The 27,154-nt window shown below is 45.6% G+C and overlaps 1 protein-coding gene across 2 annotated transcripts in view; it reads left to right on the top strand.

Moving 5' to 3' along the window:
* The window catches only part of MAP2K7 (mitogen-activated protein kinase kinase 7), a 65,567-nt gene extending 38,700 nt beyond the window's left edge, over positions 1-26,867 (top strand). For both annotated transcript variants that reach the window (XM_053296782.1, XM_053296780.1), the window contains 10 exons: positions 1,702-1,846; positions 3,943-4,009; positions 4,997-5,110; positions 5,455-5,574; positions 5,685-5,792; positions 7,054-7,233; positions 7,659-7,739; positions 14,825-14,967; positions 17,284-17,329; positions 17,716-26,867. In XM_053296782.1, coding sequence (XP_053152757.1) covers positions 1,702-1,846; positions 3,943-4,009; positions 4,997-5,110; positions 5,455-5,574; positions 5,685-5,792; positions 7,054-7,233; positions 7,659-7,739; positions 14,825-14,967; positions 17,284-17,329; positions 17,716-17,853 — 1,142 coding nt within the window. In that variant the 3' untranslated portion in view covers positions 17,854-26,867. The remainder of the gene's footprint in view (positions 1-1,701; positions 1,847-3,942; positions 4,010-4,996; positions 5,111-5,454; positions 5,575-5,684; positions 5,793-7,053; positions 7,234-7,658; positions 7,740-14,824; positions 14,968-17,283; positions 17,330-17,715) is intronic.
* The last annotated feature ends 287 nt before the right edge of the window (positions 26,868-27,154 follow it).

The following is a 27,154-nucleotide window of genomic DNA, read 5'->3' as shown; positions in this document are numbered from 1 at the left end:
TGGTTCTAGGAGTCTTTAAAAATAACTTCCTTAAGAATTATATCTGGTTTAATATAGACGGTTGCCCTTGGAATGTTCTCCTCAATCCTAGCAAAGAGCACCAAGCAGGAAATGTGTCCTAGTAGATTCCTAGCTCTAGTTTGCAATGTCCTTATTCTGCCCAGTGCCGACGCAAGCTCTGGGGTGGGGGACTATGTCATCCCTATTCATGGCATGATGTGTCTTTTTCGGGAGTTAGTTTTCATTTGTGGGCTTAATTTTAAATCAAACTTAGTTGTTCTTATTGATCCCTTGTTCTACTTGGACCCAGTTTAAGCAGAGAAACAACTCACCTATACAGGATCCATGTAGCCCAGTATCCTTTCTAAAGCAGCTCACCAGTGCCTACCTGTGCAGCATTAGTGCACCAATGTGGTTTATTTCCAGTCTATGGATATCTGACATGCTAATGGCATGGTTGTGGTGCTTGCTGTGGTGTTCTCCACATAAGTATGTCTTAACTTGTCCAGCATTTTGTTTAAACTGGGCAAGAGTCTCTTCAAAATGAGATGATGGAAGAGCAGGTTAAATTCCAAGGATGCATTTTCCCTTCTCAATATCTGCCTGCTGAAAGAGTTCCCATGGTGGGCACTTTACTGGCTTCATGTGTATAACTTCTGTTTAAGAGCAGAACATGATGGCAAGAAGTAGAGATGTGCAGATTAGTTTGACCTTGAAGCCATTTGAGTTGAATCAGGGTGATTCAACCTCAAATCAAATCACCTTTAAATGAAGGGCCTAATTCGAGGTCAAATATAATTGCTCCCAATTTGACTCCAATCATCTTGAATGCCATTTTGAGGCCAATTTTTCCAGGGAGAGCTGGAAAAACAGGCCTCAAAATGCTGGGTTTTTTTTACAGTAGACCAGTCCTCCAAGGCGGGCAGATGTGTGAAGTCCAGAGCGGGGGGCTGGTCTGCTTGCCAATCCCAGTTGGTAGACCAGCTCTTCCTAGAAAAATAGGCCTCAAAATGGTGCCCAAATTGATTCGTGATTAGAGGTTGATTTGTCCAGACAACCAGCTAAGCCAGCTGTTTCTGACAAAACAATTCGGGGATTCTGCTATTTGATTCAACTTCAAAATAGCAAAATCTGATTAGTACACACCTCTAGCAAGAAACAATGCCTCTTCATTAAACACATTGTGAAATAAACTGGTAAGCCTTCCCATTCAAATATAGGGAGATAGTAAAATGGTTAATGAAATATCAACCAGTGGCCAAATCCTTCCTTTGTTAAAGAGCGAGGATATCTTTGAATAGATGATATAATGGGAACAACAACTTAGTTGTTGCTGAGTTTTAAGGTTCCTTTTGATCCACACTAGGCCTGGCTAGTCAAACTGCAGCAGAAGGCATGCCCTGTCTTTGGTGCCCGGGAAAGCCTTTTGCCATTGTGGTGCAGTTGAAAGCTGCAGCTTCCAGTACAGAGGATGTAACTGTCCAAAGGAAGCAGTGAGACTCAAGAGCATCTTGGAGAGCAGTTGTGCTAGCTGCTCTGACCCTTCAGGATTGCAACTAACTTGGCTTTTCCTTGGAACTGGTGTTCTAGCACTCCTCCATTCAGTACAGAGGGGGCTGGGAGCGAAGGCTGCAAAAGGGCCCAGCATGAAAGCAAGCAGTGCAGCTTCTTGGTCTGACTCTTCCTCTTCTTCTCTCACAGCATTGCAACTTCCTCTAGCTAACGATGGCAGCAGCCGCTCCTCCTCTTTGGAGAACTCACCCCAGCATCACACTCATCCATCACGCCCCCGAAACATGCTGGGCCTGCCTCAGCCACCCTTTCTCATGCACAGGAGCATGGAGAGGTAAGCCGAGTTGATGAAAAATGTTCAGGTGCTAGTGTTGCTATTGTTGGTGGTTCCGCTTTTCAACAAAAGTAGTTCTCAAAGCAATTTGCATAGCAAAAGGAGTGAGAAAATGGTTCTCTGTTCCAAAGGGGCTTACAGTCTAAAAAGAGAAACACAAGGTAGACACCCACAACAGCCACTGGAGGGATGCTGTGCTGGAGTTGAATAGAGACAGTTGCTCTGCTGTGGATATATGTAAGCAAGCTGCCACTTCAAAAGGTGTCTCCTTTCCTAGTTAGCATGGGATTAGCTGATGACTGTCTCTCTCCTTTGTTGGCCTTCAGTGGTACAGATTCCTGTCTTTTTATGCCCTTGCATGCAAACCAGGAAAAACCAGCTTGCTTTGAGAAAGAAAAACAAACAATTTGGAGCATAGCTTTTATATTCAGTATCTCATGAATTGGTAACCCTAGTATGGGTGGCAGTACAGTTAACAACTGGTTTCACAGATCTGTACACAGTTCAGGAAGAGCTTGCCATCCACATGCCTTTCGTACATATTCTTGAAGTTTACCAGTAGTTTTTGTATGTTATATCAGGCCATAAGAAGTCAAAATCTCCTGTTTGTGAAATAAGTTTGCATATTGAATTATTGATTTATAGATGAACACAAAATTTTGTGGTTGTAGGCATGTTGATAATGACTCTGACAGATGGTAAAAGAGCTGTTGCTTACACTGAATTCTCCACATGATGAAAACATGTGATTTAACCTGCATTACTTTTATTTACAACTGGGAGATATTTAGGAGTCTTGCTATGGTCAGGGTGTTGCTCACTTTGAATTTTCATATCACTTAGAAAGTCTTTCATATGAAGGCCTCCTTGTTTATAAGGATTGTGCAGATGCCTCAGTTGAGAGCAGAAGCTTGTACAGGTGAAACTCGGAAAATTAGAATATCGTGCAAAAGTCCATTAATTTCAGTAATGCAAATTAAAAGGTGAAACTGATATATGAGACAGACGCATTACATGCAAAGCGAGATAAGTCAAGCCTTAATTTGTTATAATTGTGATGATCATGGCGTACAGCTCATGAAAACCCCAAATCCACAATCTCAGAAAATTAGAATATTACATGGAACCAAGAAGACAAGGACTGTAGAATAGAACAATATTGGACCTCTGAAAAGTATAAGTATGCATATGTATTCAGTACTTGGTTTGGGCCCCTTTTGCAGCAATTACTGCCTCAATGCGGCGTGGCATGGATGCTATCAGCCTGTGGCACTGATGAGGTATTATGGAAGACCAGGATGCTTCATTAGCGGCCTTCAGCAATTCTGCATTGTTTGGTCTCATGTCTCTCATCCTTCTCTTGGCAATGCCCCATAGATTCTCTATGGGGTCAGGTCAGGCGGGTTTGTTGGCCAATCAAGCACAGCACACTGTTTACTTTTCAGAGGTCCGATATTGTTCTATTCTACAATCCTTGTCTTCTTGGTTCCATGTAATATTCTAATTTTCTGGGATTGTGGATTTGGGGTTTTCATGAGCTGTACGCCATGATCATCACAATTATAACAAATTAAGGCTTGACTTATCTCGCTTTGCATGTAATGTGTCTGTCTCATATATCAGTTTCACCTTTTAATTTGCATTACTGAAATTAATGGACTTTTGCACGATATTCTAATTTTCCGAGTTTCACCTGTAGTCCTCCATTGATATAATCTCTGTTTTTGCAGAATGAGGAGTGATAGTTCTATGCAGGAAGTCGGACTATTAAATTTTGGTTTCGGTTCCGTTCAGGTTCAACAGTATTTTTAAACTCTCATGAGTTCTAACTCAGTTCTAACTCTTAAAAGTGTTTGAGTGACCATTATTGAACTATTTATTCTGAACCAGTTACCTTTTTTCCTTTTTACAAATTTAAATTCAGTTCCAGTTCAGGTTCAAGTTAACTTAGAGATTTTAGGTTCAGGGTCAGTTCCAGTTCACTGGAAAAACCTCTCTGAACTGGTTTTTAGGTTTGGGTTCGGTTTGACTCTCTGCTTTTATGTCATATGTGGGAGCTGTTGTATATGTTACCTTTTTACTCTTTCCCTTTCCAGCATAGAGATTGATCAGAAGCTGCAGGAAATTATGAAGCAAACGGGTTACTTGACCATAGGAGGGCAGGTGAGTTTAATTTTATTTCATTTATTGGTTTGTTATATTTTTATTTTATTTGTCAAACTTGTATACCGCCCCAAACGTTCGCCTCTGGGTGGTTTACAGCTACATAAAACAAATTCAAAAAGAAATTAAAACCTTAAAACAATTTAAAACCACAAGTCTAGTTAAAATGCTTGGGTGAATAAATGTCTCAAGTTGTCAGATACATATTTGTTGACTTGATGCAAGGCAATTATGAATAAAAGCATGCCCAGTTAGATGTGTCCGTTGCTGTAGTTGAGGTTCCTTTGGTGTCGTGGTGGACCAGATGGATCGTTGGGCTGGACTGTGTTATAAGCTGGGTGCAGTGCTGGAATGTATCTGTCTTACACCTTCCATTTCTCCTTATTGTAGTGGAGGTAAAAGAGGAGGAGTTGCTAGAAATGCATTTGTACAAAGAAAGGTGCAGGAGTGTGTGGGTGGTTTGGGGGTTTTTCCCCACTTTCAACTCTGCCTTTTTTTTGTCGCCCTCAACCAGTGTTCCCTTTATCCCCCCCCCCCCCCAATCTTTGTGCGGAATGAATTTTGTTCCGGGTGGCAGTGTCAAGGCAGCGTGTGCGCATATGCGTTCAGAGTAGGGCCTTCCTAAGCAACCTGAACAAAATCTAAAATTAACTGAGTGGACATCAAAAAACGTGTGAGTGCACACACATGCTCAAGCCTTAGAGAGAGAACACTGCCCTCAACTCACCTTCCAGGGAGGCACTTCAGATTTCACCTTGTTTTTAACTTCCATTTTAGGTTGGTGGCAGGTCAGTGTAGCTTTATTAAGCAATTTAGGCAAAGAGGAAAGGTTCAACAGTTCAAAATACCTTGAAGTCTGATTGGTTAAGAGCTGCCTGCACAGCTCTAAAGTTAATTTAGGCAGTCTCCCCTTTCTCAGTATGCAAATGACTGATTAGTAGCGCCTCTGTTTTCCTCTGACCTGTGTGTGTGTTCATCTTCTTACAGAGATACCAGGCAGAAATCAATGACTTAGAAAATCTGGGTGAGATTGGAAGTGGGACATGTGGACAAGTGTGGAAAATGCGTTTCAAGAAGACAGGGCACATTATAGCTGTCAAGGTGAGGCAGATGTGCTAGATGTTGATGTATAGGATTTTTAGAATGAAGGGTGGGGGAGAACCGTGGTGTGAGATACTCTGGGTGGTGATGAGATAAGGCTGTTGGGAGGTTTGTTTCATGTTTTGGCTTTCGAGACAAGGGCTGGGATTGTCTGGAAAAAACTGATTTATAGTCAGGGGCCTATCTTTCATGGGTGGGCAGTAGTGATGTCTCCTGCATCAATTGAAAAATGTCCCACAACTGTGAGCCAAAGGAGCAAACAGTTGCCATTCTCTGCTCCTTCCCATCCTGCCATGTTGCCTTCCCATCCCCACACATGCCTCATTCTGTTCCACTCTGCTCAGCAAATGCGTCGCTCTGGTAACAAAGAGGAGAACAAGAGAATCCTGATGGATCTGGATGTGGTGCTGAAGAGTCATGACTGTCCTTACATTGTCCAGTGCTTTGGGACTTTCATCACAAATGTAAGTGTTGCTATCTTTTTCACTCTTCCTGCACCTTTAAATGCAGCTTGAGTAATCTTGTCATAGTAACCATAAACTTTTGCTTCTCTTGTTTTTTGTTCCTTCTGTAGACTGATGTTTTTATAGCCATGGAACTAATGGGCACATGTGCAGAGAAGCTGAAAAAACGCATACAAGGACCTATCCCGGAGAGGATTTTGGGGAAAATGACTGTGGCGGTGAGTGCTGGAAATCATTTTTTGCAGCCAGAATTCTAGAAGGGAGCAAGGAGATGCCAATTTAAGATCGGAATTTTAAAAAGACGCTGCTGGGAAAGTGATCCTTTGTGTTCATGCCCAGATCCTATATGGAGTTCTGTTTTTGCAACATACAATCTGTGCAGGGTTGAAAAACCTCATGTGCACCAGTGCGATGTCTAGGCAGGCCTGTCAAGCCAGTCTGTTTGATTTTGAGATGAGTTCCGTGCAAATGACCTGGCTCAAATGATCATACTTTGGACTCGTTATGCGAAAACCCAGCTCCCTTGAGAAGTCCATAATGCTGGGGAAAGTTGAAGGGAAGAGAAGAGGACAACCAGCAGCATGTGGATGGACTTGATTATGACAACAATGAATGCACCACTGAGAGACCTTAAAGGCCAAGTTGAAGACAGATCATCCTTGAGAGAATCTAACTATGCGGTCGTTAAGAGTTGACACCGATTTGACAGCACTTAATCAATCAAATCTGTGTAGCCAATACAGAAATGTATTTCTGCAGAATAATTACATTTTTCTTTATTTATGTAAGAGTCACTTAAGTAAAGGATGTTCTAATTAATGTATAGTAATGTGGAAGTAGGAAATGTTAAGTAGTCTGCCAAGCTATTTACTGGACTTCAAAAAAACACTCAGATAATCTTAAGAAATCTACAAGGGGCTAGTTAATTTAAATATCCACGTCAACAATACATGACAACAGGTTTAAAAAACCCAGGCTTTAATTGAGGGTTTTGTAGTATCGCGTGATGATCCCACTAAAAGCTTTGTGCAAAACTAATGTTCAGTGTCGGATCAGAGGAGTCTTCCCTTACAGTTGCAAGCAGAAATAAAAAGAGCACTGTTTCAAACATCCATATTTCCTGTTGTTCTTATATGTATCCATAAAAGCTGTCATAGCTTTTAGTGGGTACATATAGCCCAAAGGCTATGCTGTGATGCTGTCCCCATATATTCATCTAGGGTTCATCAAATTTGGCCTAAAATAGTTGAAAACTGTCTCTTTTCCAAGTGTCCCAAAAGCCTCCGAGACTGACTACAGAGTGAGTAATGTTTGTTCTCTAAACAGTTGAACAAATGGCCCATGTTTTCTAGACATGTTAATAAAGAGCATTCTGTTTTGGTCATCCATTCTAGGCCAATGCTGAGGTGTTTAGCTTATAAAGTGGATATAATAATGGGTCCTTTCTTCCACATTTGTTTTTTGATGCATTGCTTTTAGATTGTCAAGGCACTCTACTATCTGAAAGAGAAGCATGGTGTCATCCACAGAGATGTGAAACCATCCAATATCTTGTTGGACGAGAGGGGGCAAATAAAACTCTGTGACTTCGGGATCAGTGGGAGGCTAGTGGACTCAAAAGCCAAAACCCGGAGTGCTGGTTGTGCAGCATATATGGCGGTAAGAAATGGTTGCAGAATGCCATCAGTTTTCAAAAGGCAGTATGATTTAATTCAGTAACTTTTTTGTTCCACATGTATTCCACTTTTTCTCCAACTTACTCAGCATGTTTTTGCATGATTCCCAGAAAGACAGTGCTCTGGGGCAGACCTGCTTAGCTCCAGCAGTTGAACTGCATCGTGTACCTTAGAACATTTTCTAGGACTAAGAACTGCATCTCTTGTGTTTCACTAGAGACGATTATAACCAGATTCTGGCCTGGGCTCTTGGAAGCTATGCTATAATTCTGCTGCTGTTGCTGTTCCTACATTCAGAACAGCCTACATTTTGTCAGCACAATGCAGTTGTGGTTCCGTAATAATTAGATGAACCTTGCTGGTTGTAGATGTTCTTTTGATTGAGTTTGTAATAACCTTTGTTTCTAGCCTGAGAGAATAGACCCCCCAGATCCATCAAAACCAGATTATGATATCCGTGCAGATGTATGGAGCCTGGGCATCTCTCTGGTAAGTGAAATCTCCTTTCTCCTCCTTTAGGAAAATATGGTTTGCATCTTGATGTCTCAGTGAGGGACCATCTAGGTCATTTTCAAAGCAGTCTTTAATATACAGTATAGAGTAAATACGTGATAGAAGCAGCATCAAGTACTGGGGTGTGTTTAAAGAGCCCAAAAATGAAGTTAGAGTTATCCTGTTTAGATCAGACTTGAATTCTGGGGCTAAGGAACTCTGAATCCCATTCTTTTCTCTGCTGTTGAGGCCAAGCAAGTCAAGTAGTAACTCTTTTCCACATTTCCTATCAGTAGTGTGGAAATTAAGTTTACTAATTTGATCTTCAAAGTAAAGACTGTCATGCTCTGTCTTTTCCCATAGTGCTAAAGAAGTAGTTGTTTTGGATTTTGGGAATACTAGATGTTAAGATTTCTTGGTTTTCTACTGCTCTGGGTCCAAGGGTGTCTCACAGATGGGTTATCTTCACCCACATGACTCCAAGGCAGAACTATGCAAATTAGTTAGAGTTTAAGTTTGGGAGGAGGAAGCCCCTCCCCAGTTTTTTGTCCTGCGTGGCTCCAGGCAGCTCCTCAGAGCTACAGCTCTGCTGCTTTTACTTTCGTTGTCCATTCAGCTCCTGTTTGTTGTTTTCCATCCTATTCCCTCCACCTAGCTGGGCTGCAGCATTGGATGGCAAGACCCCCCAGAGTAATGCACATACATGTACTGAGGGGGTCTTTTTTCGGCTGGTCCTCACGCTCCGCTGCTGCCCGCGACCCCTCCAAAGAGCCAGCAGTTGAGGGCGTGCTCGCTGCGCCCCACGGAACTCCCGGAGCAGCAGAACCCCACCTATCAGCTGTTTGGCGGCGTTCCAGCACAGGCAGGGCCTCAGCCTACAGGCAAGGAAGCAGGCCGGGCAGCGCTCCTGCCTCCGCGTTCCCCAGCGCTCTCCTGCCACCCTCGGACCCACCAGAAAAGCCTGCGCACCCAGGGCCCCCTATAGGCCAGAAAAACCTGGGCCTGCCAGCACTGGCGTCTGCACAACAAAAAACCTCCAAGCAGGCTTCAACAAAAGCGGCAGGAGCAGCAGAGGACATGGTGTTGGACTCCACACCCACTAGGGCACAGCCAGTCCAACGCATGGTCACCAGGAGCGTATCCCCGACCCAGGAGGAGGTGGTGAGCGTGGCCCAGACAGGGCCCTGTATGTCTTCTGACCCGAGGCCCCTTGGGGTCATCTAGCCCAACCCCAAATAGCCCACCTCCCAGAACTGTAACCGAATTGCCCTCTGATATGCCTACCTCCTGGGGTCTGTGGGTGGAGAACCTTCTAACCACTGCTTTTGAGCGATATGATGCCTTACAAACAAAAAAGCGTAAGCGCTCTAGGCGAGCCTCCTCCAGCACTGAATCTCCCCTTCTGAAACCCAGGCTCCTAGGAAGGCAAAGGAAAAGAGAAAGCATACTAAGAAATCCAAAAGTCCAGGTCCAGATCCAGACAGCGCCCATTCCTCTGATATCTCTGATCAGGGGTCCACTGTGTTGGGGGACACCCTTACTCCAACACTAAACCTAGAATACCAACCCAGAATTATATGGAATTCAGGCCTGGGTTTTCCCTCTGAGCATTCACAGAGTGCAAAACCAGGTGTAGTTCACAATAACTGTCCCCGGGCTCAACCCCCTCAGGGACACGGGGAACCTAGTTAGCGGAGCCGCCCCCTAAGGTGTGGCTCAGCTTCAGACCCTTCCCTCCTTTGGGAACCCTCCCCACCCACCTGGCATTATAGACCAGGAAGATCCCAACCATCATAGGTCTGAGAGGCAGCTCTCTCAGCGCTCGGGTGCTTTCAGTTTCGTTTTCTCTGTTGCTGTGTTTGTTTGCCTTTTCTTACTTCTCTGTCCGTGCTAATCCTAGTTATTTTATGCAAGGACTCCCCAGAGTACTACAAGTGCTGATGGAGTCTAAAACTAGCTGGCCTGCCTGCTCCTTCTCTGCCTCCAGTGACACCGCCCTGAGCTGTGTTGGCTGGTGAGTTTTTACTCCAGCCGGAGGTCTCTGGAGCACATGGATGCTGCTGTTCAGCATTGTGGCGGTGTCCCGCAGCAGCAGGGAGCACAGCCGATGGGCAAGAAGTGGTCCGAGCACCACCTCCAATACCACTCTCCCCGACTCCCCTTGCTGGCCAGAATTTGATTTTTACCCGCAACCCCTGCTCGCCCGGGCGGGCATGCAGGGTCCGCGGAAGGCCAAGCAGACTCCTCCCCTGCTGGCCTCAGGCTCTGTGGCCTTTAAGAAGGCACCAACAACTGAATCTGGGGCGACTGCTGAGAACATGCAGTACCCGCAATCCCCACTCACCTGGGCGGCCAAACCGGAGTGTGCGGAAGGCCAGGCAGACTCCTCCTCTGCTGGCAATGGCGGCCTCTGGTTCTAAGGCCCAAAGAAGGTGCCAGCAGCCAGATCACGGGCAGCTATGGAGGGTGTGTGACCAGGAGTCCAGCCTCGATGGCACTGGAGGAATTGGTGAGCTCGGCCCATGCTGGGTCTTTTTTTCCCAATAGTCTGACCTCCCAACTGTGGGTTCCACAGGGTCATCTAGTCTGACCCCAAATACCCCTGTAGCCCAGGCCTTATTTGCTCTTCCTGGGGATATGCCACCTACCTAGGATGCGTGAACTGAGGATTATTGGCAAAATCTTGAGATATCATGCCTATATTATATTATATTATATTAAAGGGAAATGCGGGCCTCTCCTTTCTCTCACAGTGTGGCTTCCAGATTTAGTCAGAGGGAGCTCAGTATTCACTCCTCTGTGATTTATTTTATTTTATTAGTTACGTTCAACACTCGTGTTCTGCTTTTTTCTGAGGAGCTCAGAGCAGTGTACATGGTCATTGTTGTCCTCACAACAACCCTGTGAGGTAGGGTTGTTATGTCTGGTCATGGGTCCCCAAGAACCCCAGGGTTGCCCCTCATAGTAGTATGGGGAGCTTGGCCACGGCAACCCACAAGGCCCTTCACCTCCAGCGGTCTTCTAGCTCCATTGGGGACCCCCACTCACCAACTGAACCAATGGGCCAGGAGGACTTAGACCACCTAGGTCTGAGAGCAAATGGCCTGATGCCCAAGCACCAGTCTCACTTTAGGCTCCCCAGAGACTTCCGGGCGGCGGATCTGTCCCCACGTACGCCCCAAACCATACATGCCTTGAGCCCAGCCCTGCAACCTCTCAGGAGGCCCTGCCAGTGGGTAAACAAGTGCACTAGTCTTCCCAGGTTCTAAGCAGTCTAGCATAACCCTTCCACCCCTAAACAGTTTGTGGAAGCGGCCAAACTCCTCCCAGTACACTAGATCCTCCACCTAGGAGTGCTGATAGACACGCAGCTGGACAAACTCTTCCTGCCCTGGGACCGAAGACATATCCTGGAGTCAGAGATACGAAAGGTGCTGAAATCCAACTTAGCACCTCTCATGGACCTGTCTAGATTTCTGGGTCTGATGGTAGCAAGCCTACAGTCCGTGCCCTGGGGGCGTTTTCCATCTGAGGCCTCTGCAGTGGTTCCTCCTTCCCTTTCAGATGGGCATAGCAATTAAGTCCAACCGACGGGTTGCTATGCCCCAAGAAGTTCGACGCTCCCTAAAGTAGTGGCTCACCCTGCTACATCTTTGTGGGGGGAAGGAGTTCCTTGATCCCCCCCCAGGATCATCGTGACCACGGACGCCAGCAAGAGGGGATGGGGAGCACACTGTTAGCACCGGTCAGTCCAGGGCAGGTGGTCGGCGGAGGAACGCCAACACAGCATAAACTGGCTAGAACTCAGGGCCATGCGGCTAGCCCTACGGGAATTTGTGACCTCTCTGCTACATCGCCACATACTTATCCACACGGACAACACACTGGCGAAGGCTCACGTAAATTGTCTAGTGCAGGGATTCTCAAACTTGGGTCCTCAGGTGTTATTGGACTTCAACTCCCATAATCCCCAGCCTCAGTGGCCTTTGGTTGGGGATTATGGGAGTTGAAGTCCAATAACACCTGAGGACCCAAGTTTGAGAATCACTGGTCTAGTGGGTACCAGGTCCGGGCCCCTCCAGGTGGAGAAAACACTACTGTTCCTCTGGGCAGAACACCATGTGGAACCCTTGATGGCTCACCACGTCCAGGGCGACCTGAATACAATAGCGGACTAGTTGAGCCGCTCGGACCTCCTACCAGGGTAATGGCACCCGAACCCGAAAACCTTCTCCTCATTGTGAAGCACTTTGGCCTACCAGTGGTAGACCTGTTTGCGACCCCAGCGGACACGCAGCTGCCACGCTTCTTCATGAGATTTTCCTGCCGACAGGCGGGAGCAGTGGACGCCCTCTTGGCGCCATGGCCCCTGGGTCACCTCTACGCATTTCCTCCCACCCCCCTCTTGGCAAGGGTCCTGCGCAGAGTCAAGCTCCTTCAAACCCAGCTCATCCTGAGGGCCCCCTATTGGCCACAGAGTCCATGGTTCGCAGAGATCTACAACCTCACCTCAGAACCCCACCTGCTGCCCTCCGTCACTCCAGATCTACTGCAACAAGGCCCGGTCTCTCATCCCAATCCAGGCTGATTAAAGCTAGCTGCCTGGAAACTGAACAGCGCCTCCTGAAGCACCGTGGATACACGACACCGTCTTGAACACCATGCTAGCCTCCAGACATCCTTCCACTAACCCAATATATCAGTCTATGTGGAGGGCCTTCCTATGCTGGTCGGACCACCATGGGGTGCCAAGAGGGTCCGCCTCCATGTCCCACTTCCTACAATTCCTACAAGACGGTTTGGACAAGGGTCTCTTGGTGATCACTCTGAAACTTCAAGCCTTCTCCCTCGTGGATCTCATTGCGGGTACCTCTAAGAGAGCTGGCCGTCGCCACACACACCTCAGACGTTTCCTGCAGGGTGCTACTCTCCTGTCCCCACCGGTGGTCCACCATTTCCCCACCTGGAAGCTGCATACCGTTCTTCAGGCCCTTCAGCCCCCCCCCCCCTTCGAGCCATTGTCTTCTATTCCCCTGTAGATACTATCACTCAAACTTGCATTCCTAGTGTCCATCACCTCTGCATGCAGGGTGTCTGAGCTCAGGGCTCTGTCTGTACACAAAAACCTCAGTATCTTCTCGGAAGACTCTGTTAAGCTAATCCAGACCCTTTTCCGTCCCAAGGTAGCATTCCCCTTTTCACATGTCCCAGGACGTTGTGCTACCTTCCTTTTGCCTGCACCCGGTTCACCTGGCAGAAGAGGTGTGTCATAAGCTCGACGTCCGCAGATGTCTCAAAATCTACATCAGGTGGACCAAGCACATTAGAACCTCTGAGTCCCTCTTTCTTTCCTTTCTCTCCAGATCCATGGGTCGGCCAGTGACACCCGCCACCATAGCTAGGTGGCTTAAGGCTTCTATATCTCTGGCGTATGAATCACAGGGCCTTAGGGCTCCGACTATGGTTCTCACCCATTCCTCTAGGTCATCGGCCAAGTCAGTAGCTTTTCCCACTACCAACCCCATCCAAGACATCTGCCGAGCGGCGATCTGGTGGGCTTCCTCTACCATTGCCAGACACAGTAAACTTGATATGTTGGCATCTGCACAGGCAGCGTTTGGGAGGAGAGCCCTCCAGAAGGTGCTCCCTGCATGGTAGTAGCTGGTATCCTCCCTCTTGGGACCCAGAGCTTTGGTTTGTCCCATCTGTGAGATGCCCTTGGACCCAGAGCAGCGGAGAATGGAGCATTGGTTACTCACTGTGAAGGCTCCTTCTTGCTGCGGGATCCAAGGACGTCTCGACCCACCCTTCGTGCCAGCTTCTACCATTCAGAAATCTGTTAAGGTAAATCTTCTGCCAAGTGATTACTGTAACATTGGCCTAGTTAGTTTTTGGCCGTGTTAGTTTGACTTGTGTTTTGCGCATAGTTTACCAGGGGCTTGCTTCACATCGTTGTGCCTGTTGCTTTTGGTACTAAAAGAACTGGAGAGGGGCTTCCTCCTCCCAAACCAAAAACTCTAACTAATATGCATAGTCTTGCCTTGGAGTCATGTGGGTGAAGATAACTCCTCTGTGAGATGCCCTTGGACCCTGCAGCAAGAAGGAGCCTTCACGGTGAGTAACCAATGCTCCGATCTAAATTTCTTTTTGAAGGTTTGAGAAAATGCATGTGAAATGGGATAGAAGTGCAACTGACATCATTGGTCAGACACTAGAAGTGTAGGGATGTGCACAGAAATCTTCAGCGCCGGCGGGGATAGCGCTTTAAGGGCGGGGGAGGGTGTACTCACCCCTCCCGCCGCATTTCCCCTGCCAGTGCGCTGGTTTTTTTTAAGCCCCTTGGGGCGGCAGCATTCCTCCCTGCCGCCCCGTTGGCCGGAAGTCGCGAGTGCGCGTGCACCCGTCGTGCGCATGCGCACACACGGCAGAAGGGTGCACATGCACGCAACAGGCACATGCGCACTCGCCACTTCTGGCCGACAGGGCAAACGGAGCGGCAGGGAGGAACGCTGCTGCCCCGAGGGGCTTAAAAAAAAACAGTGCACCGGTGGGGGAAATGCGGCGGGAGGGGTGAGTACACCCTCCCCCGCCCTTAAAGTGCTACCCCCGCCGGCGCTGAAACGCCGAAACCGCCCCCAGTGCCGAAACGTTTCGGAGGCCTTCATAATGGCCTCCGAAACGTTTTGCGCACATGCCTAGTCAAGTGTACTAGAACAGCATTTCACTAAATAAGCTGATTCAAATATTGAAACAGGCACATGGTATTGTTTCTTGCCAGTTCATCCTCTTACAGTGCATGTGGAGGAATCGTAACTGTTGAAGATGGTCACATGACAAAACATTCCTGCACATGGAATTCTTAAGTTGGCTCATCGACATGAAATATTCAGTGTCATAATACTAAGAGAAATGTTACCACACCTATAAAGGAATTATATTCCCACCCTAGTTCTTCATGGCTTTCAGTGATACTAGAGGAAACTACTTAACAATAGTGAGAGATAGGCTGATAATGATCCTTACCAAATGATTTTTATTTTTAACACTTGTTTTCTGTATCCCCACCCCCACCCCCAATGCAGGTTGAGCTGGCTACTGGCCAGTTTCCATACAAGAACTGTAAAACAGACTTTGAGGTCCTCACTAAGGTATTGCAGGAAGATCCCCCACTTCTCCCAAACAACATGGGGTTTTCTGTGGACTTCCAGTCCTTTGTGAAAGACTGGTGAGTAAATATTCTCAATGACATGTGGCTGTGTACTGGCAATCCACAATCCCTCATGGAGCCTGCCTGCCTCACAGCTCCTACAATCCTGCTGTTTTCCCACCATCTCATTTTCCTGCTGAGTTCTTGGACACCAGTTGCTTCCTTGAGCACTGGCTGGTGTTCGTTCTGGGGCAGCTGATACAGTTGATATCCTGATACAATTAATGGGTGTGTAAGGGAATTAGAACTGTCATGCTGGGTCAGACTGATAACTAAAACAGACAACCAACTGAGCTCACCCTCACTGTTCTCTAGAGGGTGAATCCCATCCTTGCCTCCAGACTAGTGAACGGGCGATGGGGTTGAGACAGCCTTGGTTGGTCTGATGGATGACCTTTATCGGGGAATCGACAGAGGGAGTGTGACTCTGTTGATTCTCTTGGATCTCTTGGTGGTGTTCAATACCATCGGCCATGGTATCCTTCTGGGTCACCTGGGGGAGTTGGGGATAGGAGGCACTGCTTTGCAGTGCTTCCGCTCCTATCTCTCGGGTAGATTCCAGATGGTGGAGCTTGGTGACAGTTGCTCCTCAAAATGGGGTTTTTGGAGTCACCCAGGGCTCCATTCTGTCACCAATGCTTTTTAATAGCTACATGAAACCTCTGGGTGAGGTCATCAGGAGTTTTGGTGCTGGGTGTTATCAGTATGCTGATGACACCCAAATCGACTTCTCTTTTTCATCTGCATCATCAGGAAATGCTGTTCATTCTCTAAATGCCTGCCTACAGGCAGTAATGGGTTGGATGAGGGATAACAAATTGAAACGGAATCCAAGCAAGATGTTGGTGCTCATTGTAGGGTTCAGAATCTGAGGGATGAGTTGCATCTCCCTGTACTGGATGGGGTTACACTCCCCCAGAAGGAGCAGGCGCAGCTTGGGAGTACTCCTGGACCCAGGCCTCACCCTGGTATCTCAGGTGGATGCCATGGCCAGGAGTGCTTTCTGTCAGCTTCGGCTGATTTGACAGCTGCATCCATTCCTTGAAGAGGATGACCTAAAAACAGTGGTGCACCAGTTGGTAACCTCCAGGCTCGACTACTGCAATGCGCTCTATGTGGGGCTGCCTTTGTACGTAGTTCAGAAACTTCAGTTAGTTCAAAATGCGGTAGGCAGATTGGTCTCTGGGACAACTCAGAGAGACCATATTATGCCTGTTTTGAAACAGTTGCACTGGCTGCCGATGTGTTTCCGGGCAAAATACAAAGTGCTGGTTATTACCTTTAAAGCTCTGAATGGCTTAGGTCCAGGTTAGCTCAGAGAGCTCCTCCTTCTGCATGATTCCCACCGCCTGTTAAGGTCATCTGAGGAGGTCCGTCTCCAGTTACCACCGGTATGTCTGGTGGCGACTCAGAGGCAGGCCTTCTCTGTAGCCGCTCCTGGGCTGTGGAATGTGCTCCCTTCAGAAATCCATAATTTGAACTCTTGATTGACCTTCAGGAGAGCCCTTAAGACTTCTCTGTTTGGCCTGGCCTTCCAGGATTTTTAAATTGTAAGGGGTTTTTAATGTACTGGGGTTTTTTTTATGGTTTTAAAATTGTTTTTTAACTGATTGTTTTATGGTATTTTAGGGTTTTTGTTTTTGTTGTTGACTGATTTTGACTGTGTTCATTTTGTTTGTAAACCACCCTGGGCCAAATTGGGAGGGGCGGTATAAAAATGCAATAAATAAAATAATAAATACAGGCTCTGGGCCAGTCCATTGTTGTCCCTTGCTTTTCTACCCACTCCTGTATTGTGTGTGGATGTGCGTGTCTGTGTGTCTGCTAAGCTTTCGTTCCCTGCCAGCTTCTTTGCTGGCTCTAGAGGAGTACAAAAGAGGTCCTTCATTGTCCTGGAAATGGCAACTATTTATTACAACTAACCAGTCATAAGTGCAGGAACTGGGGTACGATTCTTCCATCCTTCCCCATTGCCTCTCTCACTCGCAAGGAGGTGGCTGGGTTAATTGTGGTTCCGGCATGATTATCAGTCCATTCTAATGATGGTTACTTTTTGTTGAGGAACTTTAAGCTTGTGTGTCTTGCCTGCCTCTCCTTTTGAGAAGCTCCTCCTGCACAGTGGAGTTAGTGCAAGCTGTTGTGGGAAATGAGGCAGATCTCCATGGGTTATTGTAATCATATGACAGACCCATGTAAATATAGAGATATCTTCGTCACGTCTTGCATAATGGAGACAGTGCCATAGTGATGGCTCCATAACTCCTTTTATCTCCAGTTCCTTAAAAATAAATTATTGGGATCCTGTGGTTTGACTGTGTTTTTCTGTCTTTCTAGCCTTACTAAAGATCACAGGAAGAGACCAAAGTACAACAAGCTACTTGTGAGTATTGGACATGCCATTATGAATATTAAGCATCTCTGAGTTGGCTAAAAGGCCACAGCAACTGTCCCTGCCAGCCCTTAAGCTTTAAAGTGGTCAGTCCAGGAAGTAACCAGGAGCAGTTTGCAGCACTGCTTTGTGCTAACTGTCGTGGAGGCTGGAATTAACAATGTGTTCTCCTCCTCCTTGTCTGCACTTAGTTTCATAAAGCAAAGGGGAACTTCTGTCGAGTCGTGTTCATCCCACTTCTTGGCAGTTCTGTCGTGCATCCTTCCTTCCCGTGGGCGTAGCTGGCAACTGTTGCTTGTAGCCCTGTTGGAGAGGCAAAAGAAAGTGTGGCTCCTCAGTCGGGTGCTTTCCATCTCAAGTTGCTTGTTCTCTTTCAGGAACACAACTTCATTAAGCGTTATGAGACACTGGAAGTGGACGTGGCCTCCTGGTTCCAAGATGTCATGGCGAAGACGGAATCGCCCCGCACGAGCAGCATCCTCAGCCAGCACCACCTGCCCTTCTTCACCAGGTAGCCCTGCAGTGCGGCCGTCGTGCCCTGGAAAGGGCCCCTGGGTAGCCAGAGCTCACCAGGGGAGCAGGAGAGAGCCCCCCAACAGGCAACGATCTTCACCCGAGCAACTCGTCAGTGGCATGGACTGTTCACTTCACTTGCTCCATCACCCTTGCCCACTTGGTCTCCCTCAGTATGGCCAGGCAGGGATGGCTGAGTCTGTCTGGAGCGTGGGCACCGTTCCTCTCCTCTTCTTGAACCTCTGCATCTTGCGCACCAGGCTCTGGGCAAGGCGGCTTTCCCCAGCCTGTGCTGCTGTCGTTCAGTGGTTGAATGCCTGCCATTAGGAGTTGCCGCCCTGCAACGGTGTGCTTGTCTCTCTCCTCCACGGAGGCTCATGGACATGCACCAGGGACCCTTGCCCATGCACTGTGAACAGACACACACCACACAAAAGGAAAAGAGAAGATATTTTTTTTACCACTTATTTATTAAGCGTGGACTTCTGGCGCTGCGGGCTGTCTGCTGCACCCCCTTTGCCAACCTCTCTGCATTATGATGTGTCCACCTTTTGGTTTTGTGTTTCTGGGCTTGTATTTGCTGAGGGGGAAATGGGTTTGGGAGTAGAGGAGTCAGCTGCTGCGTTAGCTTCTGAGCTTAGCTACTGCTGTTGTCTTGATTTCATTTTTTCATAGGGCTGAGGGGGGGACAGGAAAGGAAAAGTTGAAGATTATTCTTGCCCGAGAGTAATTCATTTTAAGTGGATTTCCCCCCTCTTCAATTCTTTTTGATCTCAGGGGTTCCTATTCTTTTGTTTTGAGCGTGAACAAAGTTTTGTCGGTGGTGTTTTTATTTACCAAAGTGTGTGTTTGGTGCTAGGATAAATGCTTGTTCATTTTCTTCCAGTATTTTAAGAAAAGGAAAAGCAAAACTTAAAGATAATCCTGGCATCAAGAGAGCCATTTAAAAAAGAAAAGAAAAAACTCAGCCCAAAGTATTCCTTACTGCTGTGGCTGAGGGATTATTTAAAACAAGACAAACAATGTAGATGGCAACACATTTGTGCCCTTGGGCCTATCCTGGACTGGCTGGGCCAGATTCTTAACTGGTAACAATTGTTTTTCAAATTAAGGAATAGTCAAGGAGTTGGTTCTGTAGTGACTATGGGCTAGGATCTGCACTGTCTAGATTCTCAGCAGTGGAATCCTGAATTGATCCTAAAGGCTCAGCGGAGGCGGAGGAAGGATGAATAACATCCTCCATCCTACTCTGTTTCAGGATAGGGCTTCTTTTATGCTAGTGTTTTTCACAGATAGAAGATGGGAGGGACAGGATCCAGTCACCTTGAGTTCAAAGATGCCTCTCAGACTGACACACATTCCCATATTGATGGGGGCATGCTGAAGGAGTTGAGGTGTCTGGATCACTGATACTGCAGTGTAATCCTTTAGGGCAACCATTGCCACCAGAAGCAGCTTTGGGAATGAGTTGTGGCCAGAGATTTTGGGGAATGAATCCTGGTTGAATCTCCCCATAATTATTCAAGTAGTCCAGAGGCAAACAAACAACCTGAAGATCTGGGTGTTAACCTGAAGGTGAGACTTATTCCTGCTTTCTCCTGCTAGCAAATGGGATTTGTGTTCTATGCTTTTATTCTAATCCTCTCAATAGTTGAAGTAAAGTTGTAACTCATGGCACAGGCAGGAAAAGACACCATATAGCAGTGTTTCACTGTGGTGCACTGGGCATTTTGGTTTTAAGTTGAGGAGGGCCATATAAGGATTCCAGAAGTATAGATCAGCTTTATAGTTGGAACCAAAAGAAATACAGTATGCAACAGTTTGCAAAAATGTGAACCCAAGGTTATGCAGTGTTTGAGATGTCCTGAAAATGAGATGCAGTGGTGGTCATTTATGATGAGGAGCTGTTTTGTTGGTAGGAATGAAGGAGCCAAAAATGAGAGTGTATTCAGCGACAGAACTAGTGGAGGAAGGCGCAGTCTTAGCATCACCTATGCTCAGGCATCTACTGTCAGTTGGAAACTCCTACAGAGAGCTTGGGTATGACAGGCGATGTGCCAGAAAATCAGGCCAACGATCATGGTGAGACTTTGAGGCATAGGAAGATGAATTTGGGAGGGGTATGTTCAAGAAGAAAATGGGTAGCTTGTGTTTGCTCTACAACCATGATTTTCATTGACCGACCACTGCCAGGCAGGGTAAAAAGGATGAAAGATGCCAAAGTCCTAAAAGCTTAGGGAACAGAGATCTCTTTTTATGAGTGAAGCAGAGGTTGTGGCAGCCCAAGACCTCCCTGCCCCAGAGCAGCGTGCCAAATGCTGTGTGCGCATCCCAGTATGAGGAGATGGTGGAGGGCACATTGGGCTAGGAGGTGGCGGCAGAGCACCTTCTCAGGGTGGCTCTTGGAGAAGAGTTTTTCTGATGAGGATGCAAGGCAGGGGAGTACCCCAAAGTCCAAAGCAGGAGGCGACTGTCTGAGCTTCCCTCACGAAAGGACCACCCGAGTGTCCAGACTACTGGGACATGGTTGTAGCACGCTGTTGAAGTTCTGTTATTGCAAGGGTTTTACAGAAAAGTAGATTTGTGTCGGACAGGAAACTGTATGGAGTGTGTTGTGAAGAGTTACCTGCTGTATGAGAAAGAGAGCGAGCGAGCGCACATAAAGTTCAGTGAGCTGAAATGGAAGGTGTTGCGCTAAGATGGAAACAAACCATGTTGGAACAAGGAGAGGGATTCATGGAAATGGAGTAGAATGAGCAAGGAAGCCAGATAAAGGTGTCCTAAGGGTGTCAAAGTTAAAACAGTGCATGGTACTAGGGAGGGTCTCTGAGAGATGCCTGGCTTCCAAGTTGCATTTCTTTAAAATTGTGAAGGCTTTAACAAGAAGTTTATTTTGTACTAATCTCCTCTGTGAACTTTAGTTATGTGTTGTCTTCCTAGGCTTCTGAGGATTTAAGAAAATCTGGAAAATTATACATTCTTCCAAAGGTGTGGAGTAACAAGGGTTTGATCTTCAAAATTCTGAGGGCAACATTTAGTGGGTTTTTTCCATCGTTAAGGCACAGCATGGATTGGCCGGAATATGCACAGCCTAGTTATCTTGAGTGCCTAAATCCTTGGAGAATTTGTCAAAGCAGAGATGCAGTTTGGTGTTTCACATGAACAAAATGGCAAGGAAGCACAAAATATATAAGTTGTCTTAGAGGAGGGGTATCAAACTGTGGCCCTCCAACTGTTGTTGGACTACAACTCCCATATTCCACAGTTACAGTGGCCAGGAGCCAGGGATGATGGGAGTCATAGACCAACATCTGCAGGAGTGCCTCAGTTTGACACCCCTGTCTTGGGGGTATATTGTCTCGTGGGGTCTCACAATGAATGTAATGTAAGGTTTCCCATAGAAATAAGCTTGGGTTAGGAATTATGCACGGCCCTCCAACCCCACCCCCCAAAGAATAATACAGATAGATGCTGTTTTGAATGGTAGTGCTTGCACAACAAACTTAAAGCATGGCTTCTAGAACTTCCACAAGTAGATGAGAAGGGCACTGTGTGTATTAATTGGGAAATGGAGACTTGGTCCTAAACTGAAACGTATAGATGGAAGGAGGGCACAAAAACTGGTCAAGGAACTGGATCTTGTGGTTGATGGATGAGATGTGCAGTTCATCAATGCTGAAGCTGTAGTGATGGACTTCTTAGTGGGTTGCAGTATTTTTCCTGTTAGATCAAGGAGGCCTTTTTCAGTGACAGGTCCTACTCCCCCACCAAAACAGGTCCACCAGTTTTTGCACAGTGCAAGAATTGCTATGATTATTTTGCTGTTTTACTTGGGTGTATTCAACTTTAAGCGAAAGCAAAGTTCAGAGGTCTAGGCATGGCTTGGATTGCTTCCATAGGGAAGTAAAACACCCTGGACTGAGAATGTTGCAGAAGGTGAGGAGCAGAGAGGTACTGAGGAGTGAAAGCTGGGGTTCCAAAATCCTGGTTGAAGAACAGCATATGCAAGTTGGGAGCGGCACCGCTGGGCTGCATGGAGAAGAAAGCAGTGTTCATACTGAATGTTGGGATATGAAGCATGGCATGTACAGGGAAATATAGAAGAGTGAGAGAAGGAGAATAAAGGTGAACAGCAATGGTCTCCTCCTAGGAAGCAGTTGAATAGCCTAATGCTTGGAAGTGCCTTTGTTTTGGCTTGGCTACATGTGGTACCATCTTACTACATTCTTAAATGTACTTCAGCAAAGTAATCATACTAGTTGGCAGAGAACTGGTGATACATGATATGGCAACTGGCACTTTCATCCCTCCAAAATGACCCGGAGATCTTAATAGTGGACCTAGCAATGGATCTACCCTCTGATCTGGCAGAAAGAACATGGTTTGGCTTGTAGAGCACAAAATCCTTTAAATGATTTTATTAGCAGTTGCCAGCATGAGTTGGTTAGAGACCTACCAAGCCCACAAATGATCGCTGGTAGTTGGTGAGACCCTGGAAGTCTTAATCAAGTGTCAGTAGACTGGTAATGTCTGACTGTGCAGGAATGTGATTGGGTAATTTGATCTTCCTGTGCTAATGGAAAACAAAATCCCATGAATCCTATGACTAGCATTGCAAATTTGAGGGTTTTTCTCTCTTTAAAACGGTTTTGGATTATGGGTGGTTTTTTCAGTCGCTGAGAACTTGTAGGCACATGGTTTGCTGCTATCTTAAATAATATCTATTTAGGACTCCAGCAATTTTTGTGTGATGTCGCATTTTGTGAACTTGGGATTTTAGAATTTATTACAAAATGTCTTAAAAGAAGCAGTGGTGCTGAGGGTGTTGCTTGTGTTCAGCCCTGCGCTGTTCAACCTTCCATTGGAAGTATATACTATCCATAGTTGGGCGTTTATCCCTCTCATGCTTCAGGGTCCAGATGTGCTTTGCCCACTTCAAGTTGTTAAATGAATTGGCCCAGAAGGTTTTGGAAATGTGACATGTGAGTGTCTTTGCATGCTTTATCTTCTCTCAGCAAGTTGAAGCAGAGCAGTGGCAGAGATACCCAGAAGTTCCCTCTGTCACCTGAGGGTACCACCCTGTCTTGCCAAACCAAGCACAGTACTAGTGATAGTGGGCACTTCAGGGGAATGAGGCTGTTGCTCATTCTGTTGGTTCAGTACAGTCAGTGGGACTGAAGTCTCTGTGGGTGTATTTAACAAATGGCGAAGAGCAGAGAGGAAGTGCAGTGGCTTGGTCAAGCGTTAGGACAGATTAGAAGGTTTATATTATGGCAGTTACACAAGTGCCAGTGAAGGGTACCAATCCAGATTGGAAATATTTTTCGTAAACTGAAAATATGTCCTGATTCAGGTGCAGTGAAGGATGGAGAAAGTGGACCAAGTGGATTAAACTCTCAAAAACATCTGTCATGGATAGAAGTTTGGGTTGTTGATGTTGGAACCTTGAATTAGAACACTTCTGGGTTTGCTGGAAAGGTTTGTACAGGAGAGGGTGCAATTTTTATTCCATGCCTGGATTACTTTGGCTCCTGCTATTCAATTTCTTTCTGGACTTGAAGCTCTCAGATGCTGCAAACCATCCTAAAATTTGGGCTTCTTCGGTAGAGGCTGCTTCCTTTTTGATTGCAAGAGAAAGCAAGAATAACCTCTTCGGAGGAAATGGTCTATCTCACTTTCAAATGTGGAAGGATGTCTTCCATTCTCCAAGTAAGGTTAAAATTTAAGACTGCCATGGCAGGAACACTAGGGGTAGGTTTGGGACAGGTTAAAGGCTTTTTCAAAAGTTCAAAAACACGGGATGACTTTTCAAGGAAAATTGAGAGAAAAATGCAGTTTTATTGCATTTTTAGAATTATTTTTTTAATGTATTAATTTAGAACAAATCTTTGTTAATGTTATTTTTAATCTGGGTGGCTAAATGTTTACAATTGCCTGCCTGACATCTGCTCTTAAAGTGTGTGGGGATATTGGGGGTGGGGGGCACATGTGTGCAGCGTGTGGTGCATGCGATTCAGTGAGGATTTTAAAGTAAACAAAATTGTTTTTAAAAATCATGCCAAAGGTAAGGCAGAGACTAGCTGGGTAGATGGTTATATTCTAGGCATTAGCATTTCACTATATTCTCTATATATCATATATTATAAATTTGCATGTTAAAGTAAATAGAAGTAACTTCTATCTTATATGGAAAGGGACTTTTAACTTTGGATTACTTGTAAATTTGGTCACTTGTCTTGATTCAGGGTTGCCTGAACACCGTAAGCTTTAGGGGCTGCTTGATTTGTTTTTGTATTTTTATTTTTGTTTGGTAGCCTCCAAACTTTTGCTTTGTCTTTTTAATTAAAAAGGGCATGGTGTATCCAAAGTTCCATAGAGGGGTTTGAAAGCAGAGCAACTCAGCAGCAGCAGCAAATTTGACTTTGTGTTGCAGCTAGCACAGGACTAGTGGCAAACTCACAGCTCTTCAAATACTATATCTTCCTTTGCTTGGCCTATTGTACTGCATCATGGAAGCATTCAGAGGCTCTGTACCATTGAAATCCACCTGGACTATACTATACCCTTGGGAGCAGTCAAAACATTTTCATATGGCCAGCAGTTTGAGGGCTCCCCCCCTCAATTGCAAGAGATCAAAACAACACTTATGCACATTTATTTATTTATTGCCCAAAGGGGACTCTGTGTGTGTGTGTGTGTGTGTGTGTGTGTTTAACTTATTTTTAAAAACTTTCTCTTTCTCTGACTACTTACAGGGAGTGTATTGTCACGGTTAGTGTTTTGTGAATAGACTGTTTATTGGTGTAGAGGGATGGAGGGTAGCAAACAGACTTGATTTCAGAATTTAGTTTTTAGACTGCTGTCCAAATAAATTCCTGCATTGATTCTTTTCGAAAAGATGTGCATTAGCTGAGGAATTTTAGCTAAGGCTACTTTGTAGTTAGACTCATGAGGTCTTGGAATCACATCACACTGGAATTCCTATGGTTCAATATTCCAACTTCAGGCTGTCCAGGCAGCTCAAAAGAAGATAGATCGTAAACAGGGGATAAAAGGTTGATCATCATATTTCTTCTTACTCTGCCAGATGTTCTGCTGGGCCTCAGAGCTGGTAGGGTCAGTGAAATTGCTCACAGACGGAGGCTGGGTACAGTCAGACTTTGGCCGTTATTGAGTAATCATGATTATTTTGCTTCAAAATGATGATTTAAGCAGGTATGTTGAATATTTTTCTTGTCTGCTAGATTCAGACTTCTGGTTTGTCAGTTAACAACAAACCTTTTCATGGCGGGGGGGACACTTTTATAACGTAAATCAAACTATTTTAGACTCTTTCTAACCCCTGAATTGTCAGATTTTCAATCAGAAACATGAGACTTTACAGCCTTGTAAAACAGAAACATAGATGTGACAACTAAATGTTTCTTAGCCAGGAGTTGGAGGGGGAGGGTATGGCAGACATTCTGCAGTACTGAACTTGATTTCCAAGTAGGTTCAGGGAGCACTATTCCTCTGTAGATTTCCTCATGACTAGTGGATTTCACCCAAAATATCCCAAGAATGCAAGACTTCAGAATTGTAACACAGCAATCTGTTTAAAATGGTTCCTCGTGTGTTGATTTGGGGGTACAGGGGAAGGAGGGTTTTTTCTTGAGGGATGGTTCCATTTTCTTGTTTCTGACAACTTGTCCTTTTGGAGATGGATTGTAAGAAGTAGCACAGGGCAGCTTGGAAGGACTGGATTATCTCTCTAAACTGTTAGTGATAAAATCTGAAGAGAGGCTCTCTCCCATTTTATCCTTCTGGAGCTTTCCCCCCCCCCCATTTGAAAGGTATGTTTGTGTTTCGTGTGTTATAACTTGGTTTGTTCCACATTGGTGCTGAAAACCAAACAATTACAAGAATAAAAAAGAAATGGTCATTATGCCAAAGTTTTAAAACTTCTTTGTTTTTGGAAGACTGCGGCAAGATGGGAAACTCCAGTGTGAACATCGTCCTGCTCCCATGTCAAAATGAGTAAGGGCTGCTCTACATGTTACTTAATCCGCATAGCAAGCCACTTTAGTGTGGCAATTTTCCTCATTCCAGTGTCATGTTGAGTGCAATGTGCCATATGGATCCTCCTAATGCTGTCGGGTAGTTTCCTCACCAGCACAAGGTGTTCATGGAGGCAATCCTCACTGGCGTGGAATTTGTTCTGTAGCAATAGCTGAAGAGATTCTGTGCAGCAAACAATGCTAGACAGTACGGGAGGGGGGGGGTCACCACATGGAAACAGCTTATTCCAGGGATAAGGTAACACGTAGAGCAGTCTTCAGAAAAAGTAAAGACTGCAGATTGAGAAGGGAAATATTCTATGTTGTAGTTTGCATATAATTGATTTCAGTCTTTGATAACATGTATCAGAGGGTCAGTGTTTGTGTGGTTGGTTGGTTGGTTGGCTGTCTCTTCATACTGGCTCCTAGCCTTTCCTACAGACTGAGAAATATGAAATGAAGCAGGTATCTTTTCCCTTTGAATATTGGTTGTACTTTGAGTTTTAAAAGATCATTGGAAAATAGTACCTCCTTGGGTGTCTTCAAGAGTCTGTGCTAAACACTCCTTTTGGTGGACTGTGGGAAAGAACACACCCTGTAGGGTCAACCCAACAGCATAGGACAGTTCATGGTCACTTTCTTCTGCTTATTAGGTAACCTCTCGGGATGTGTTCACTATCCTGAATCTCATTGCCCTTATTGCTATCTCAACACGTGGCATATACTAAGTCAGAGTAGGGGTTTTCCTTTCCTAGTCAGCACCCCTGCCAGTAGTCCAGATTGCTTGTCAAGAGTAGTTGCCTGCCTCTGAATACAGGGAGGTCAGTCTGGTCAATTTCAGTGGAACATTTGGACTTTAAAACACACCTACAATAGTAAAAAGAAAATGATGTTCTTGATTACTTTTGAAAAGTTTTTTTTACTCTGTTTGTACAAACCCTCATAGAAGCTTAAAAATAAAAAAAAAATCTTTCTCTAAATCTGTGTCCTATTTTGCAATTTTCACACTCATTTTTAGAGTCTCTTCCTTTCCGAGATGATTTTTAAATTGTTCTAAGCAGTGAGACACTTTGTTCTTGGGATTAGCAAGAAAGGCATGACAGTAACTTTGCTGGCTCAGTCATGACTTAAAAGGTGGCAGTTTCTTGGAAGTGTTTCAACTTTGCTTTGGAATAACTAAGTGATTAAAAAAAGTTCCTATCCTGTCTTTTACCTTAACTGAAGTCTCCAAAAACCAATTGCTTACAACTATACAATCAAACATGCA

Source organism: Hemicordylus capensis, chromosome 2 (assembly GCF_027244095.1).
Source record: "Hemicordylus capensis ecotype Gifberg chromosome 2, rHemCap1.1.pri, whole genome shotgun sequence".
Lineage (NCBI taxonomy): Eukaryota > Metazoa > Chordata > Lepidosauria > Squamata > Cordylidae > Hemicordylus > Hemicordylus capensis.
The sequence above is the reverse complement of the archived record's forward strand: the minus strand, read 5'-3'. Positions and strand labels throughout refer to the sequence as shown.